Source organism: Sinocyclocheilus rhinocerous, unplaced genomic scaffold (genome assembly GCF_001515625.1).
Source record: "Sinocyclocheilus rhinocerous isolate Xijiao unplaced genomic scaffold, SAMN03320098_v1.1 scaffold28078, whole genome shotgun sequence".
Taxonomy (NCBI): Eukaryota; Metazoa; Chordata; class Actinopteri; order Cypriniformes; family Cyprinidae; genus Sinocyclocheilus; species Sinocyclocheilus rhinocerous.
Window position 1 is genome coordinate 6461 of NW_015662769.1, and position 2942 is coordinate 9402.

A 2942-nucleotide genomic window follows, 5' to 3' on the forward strand; every position below is an offset into this window, starting at 1 on the left:
TGGATGAGTGTCGTCTGTCTCTGGATTTTCAGAACAGCATGAGGTTGTGTGATGTGACTGAATCTGCTTCAGTAGACGTCCTGCTGACAAACCTCATTGTGGGGAATCTGCTTCCCTCTGCACTCATCTGGATCACCTCCAGACCAGCAGCAGCTGATCTCATTCCCTCTGAGTGTGTCCATCGAGTGACAGAGGTACAAGGCTTTAATGACCCTCAGAAGGAAGAATACTTCAGGAAGAGAATCACTGATGAGAGTCTGGCTGAGAGAATCATCTCACACCTGAAGTCATCAAGGAGCCTCTTCATCATGTGCCACATCCCAGTGTTCTGCTGGATCTCAGCCGCTGTTCTAGAGAAGATGTTGAGTGAAGCAGAGAGTGGAGAAATTCCCAAGACTCTCACTCAAATGTACACACACTTCCTGGTCCTTCAGACCAAAATCAACAATGAGAAAGACTATGACAAGAAAGTGAATGATGAAGACATGATCTACAAACTGAGCAAACTGGCTTTTCAGCAGCTTATGGAAGGAAATCTGATCTTTTATGAAGAAGATCTGAGAGAGTGTGGCATTGATGTGACAGAAGCATCAGTGTACTCAGGATTGTGCACTCAGATCTTTAGAGAGGAGTTTGTACTGTGTCAGAGAAGAGTCTACTGTTTTGTTCATCTGACTATGCAGGAACATCTTGCAGCCCTGTATGTGTACCTCTCCTTTATCAACAATAAGATAAATGTGTTCAATATCACACCAGATCAATATACCACACCATCTATGTTATCAAATCCAGGAATGTTTCTATCTGACCTGCTTAAAATTGCTGTTGATAAAGCCCTGGCCAGTGCAAATGGGCATCTGGATGTATTCCTTCGTTTCTTTCTGGGCCTCTCATTGGAGTCCAATCAGACTCTCTTAAAAGGCCTTCTTAAACAACCAGGAAGTAGCTCCGGTTGCACAGGAAAAACCATTAAGTACATCAAACACAAGATAATGGAGAATCCCTCTCCAGAGAGGTCCATCAACCTGTTCCACTGTCTGAATGAACTGGGTGACCATTCTCTTATCAAGGAAGTTCAGCATTTTCTTAATTCTGGAACAATAAGAGGAACACAACTTTCACTCTCTCAGTGGTCAGCTGTTGCCTTTGTGTTGCTGACCTCAGAAGAGCTGGATGTGTTTCACATGAGCAAATATGCCAGAATGTGCAGTGACATTGATGAAGTTCTTGTGAGGCTGCTGCCTGTGATTGAAGCTTCTAAAACAGCCCAGTAAGTACCACTTCTGATTGTTTTAATATGACAACAATCTTTCTAGTCAATAACAAGAGTAGAAAATTGCATGTTCCTTCACCAGCATGGACAACAAAAATTAATCACTGGTGAAGGTTAATCACTTATTTGTTAAAACACATTAATTCAACAAACCCTCTGTTTTGAAAGTCTGTTTTGAAATTTTAGATAGCAATCTGTTAGTTTACTTTTTTGTGCGTATTTGTTGCAATTCTTGTATGTATGATTTACCTGTCCTACTCCTTGTAAGAGTGAAACTTGGTTCATGTTTTGCCAGATAGTCTAAATTACCAGTAGTCCAAATAAAACTGAAATGTCAAACTTGTGAAAGTAGTTTATAGTCCACAAACCAAGCTACTTTTTTCTTGAAAGTGCAAAGTCTAATGTTTATGCTTAGTCTAATGCAGGTTAGAACAAACTCTACACTGCATCTGAAGATTTACTTTAATCCCATTTACTGTAATTTCATCATCTTTTTTCTTGTACAGTCTTCATTACTGTATACTGTCAGAGAAGTGTTGTAAAGCTTTAGCCTCAGCTGTCAGTTCAAATAACTCCTGTCTTAGGGAGCTGAACTTAAATGGAAATGGACTTAAGGATGAAGGAGCGATGGACTTCTTTTCTGGTCTAGAGAGTCCACATTGTAAACTGGAGGTACTGAGGTAAGTATATGCAAGGTTGCAACTCCTGAACATGAGACAGGGACACCCTCACAAGCAGTCATTTGTAATGGAGCTGAAATGGAGTGGGAGGTTAATTGTGATTTATTTATTTTGTATGTTTACACTATTTGTCATTGTATTGTTAGTATCATTTATCATATGATAAAGTACTCATCAGTATATCATTTGTTTCCCCCACAGGCTTGCAAACTGTAAACTGACAGACAAAAGTTGTTCTGTTATGGCTGTAGCGCTTAAAACAAAATTATTGAGCTTGAAAGAGCTCAGTCTGAATTGCAATAACCTGCAGGACACAGGAGTAAAGCAGCTTGCTGCTGGATTGCAGAATTCATACTGTAAACTGGAGATATTTAAGTAAGATCATGTATACACACACACACACACACACATATATATATATATACACTGAACAAAATTATAAACGCAACACTTTTGACATTCAATCTTAAAATTAATGTAGAAACAACATAAAGAACTGTAGATTTTTTATATTTGTTTAATTTCATCTTTTTTATGACTGAAGCCAAATATTACTGATACCAATACTACTGATGTCTCTATGAAATTGTTTTTTTCCTAATATTTAACCATTGACTATAGCCGTTCAACACTACAGTATAATTGAGAGCTATCAATTGTAACATTTATTAGACTTTAAAAAATAACTGCTAATTTAAGTGAACTTAAAACAATCTTCACATGAACCCATTATAATAAATGTCATATTTACCTGTGCCCTTCAGCAGAAATATACAGAAAAATAAAGATTAATCCTTAAAGCTACCAAAGTTATTGATTTCCAAAGTTATTTAGATTTTTTTTTCTTTTGTTCTTTGATGAACAGACATCACAGCAGCTGGTTATTAGGTTATTTTGGCTGCTTTAAGAGCTGCTGCTGCTGTTGAACATGACGTGGATCTGACACGCATCGTATTTTCTCACAACTCTTTACCTTTTCTGACCAATGA

At 37.8% G+C, this 2942-nt stretch overlaps 1 protein-coding gene across 1 annotated transcript in view; it reads left to right on the forward strand.

Moving 5' to 3' along the window:
* Positions 1–2332, forward strand: part of LOC107728281 (protein NLRC3-like) — a 6798-nt gene extending 4466 nt beyond the window's left edge. Inside the window, exons 2-4 of the mRNA XM_016538407.1 lie at positions 44–1270; positions 1780–1953; positions 2155–2332. Coding sequence (XP_016393893.1) covers positions 44–1270; positions 1780–1953; positions 2155–2332 — 1579 coding nt within the window. The remainder of the gene's footprint in view (positions 1–43; positions 1271–1779; positions 1954–2154) is intronic.
* Positions 2333–2942: the final 610 nt, after the last annotated feature.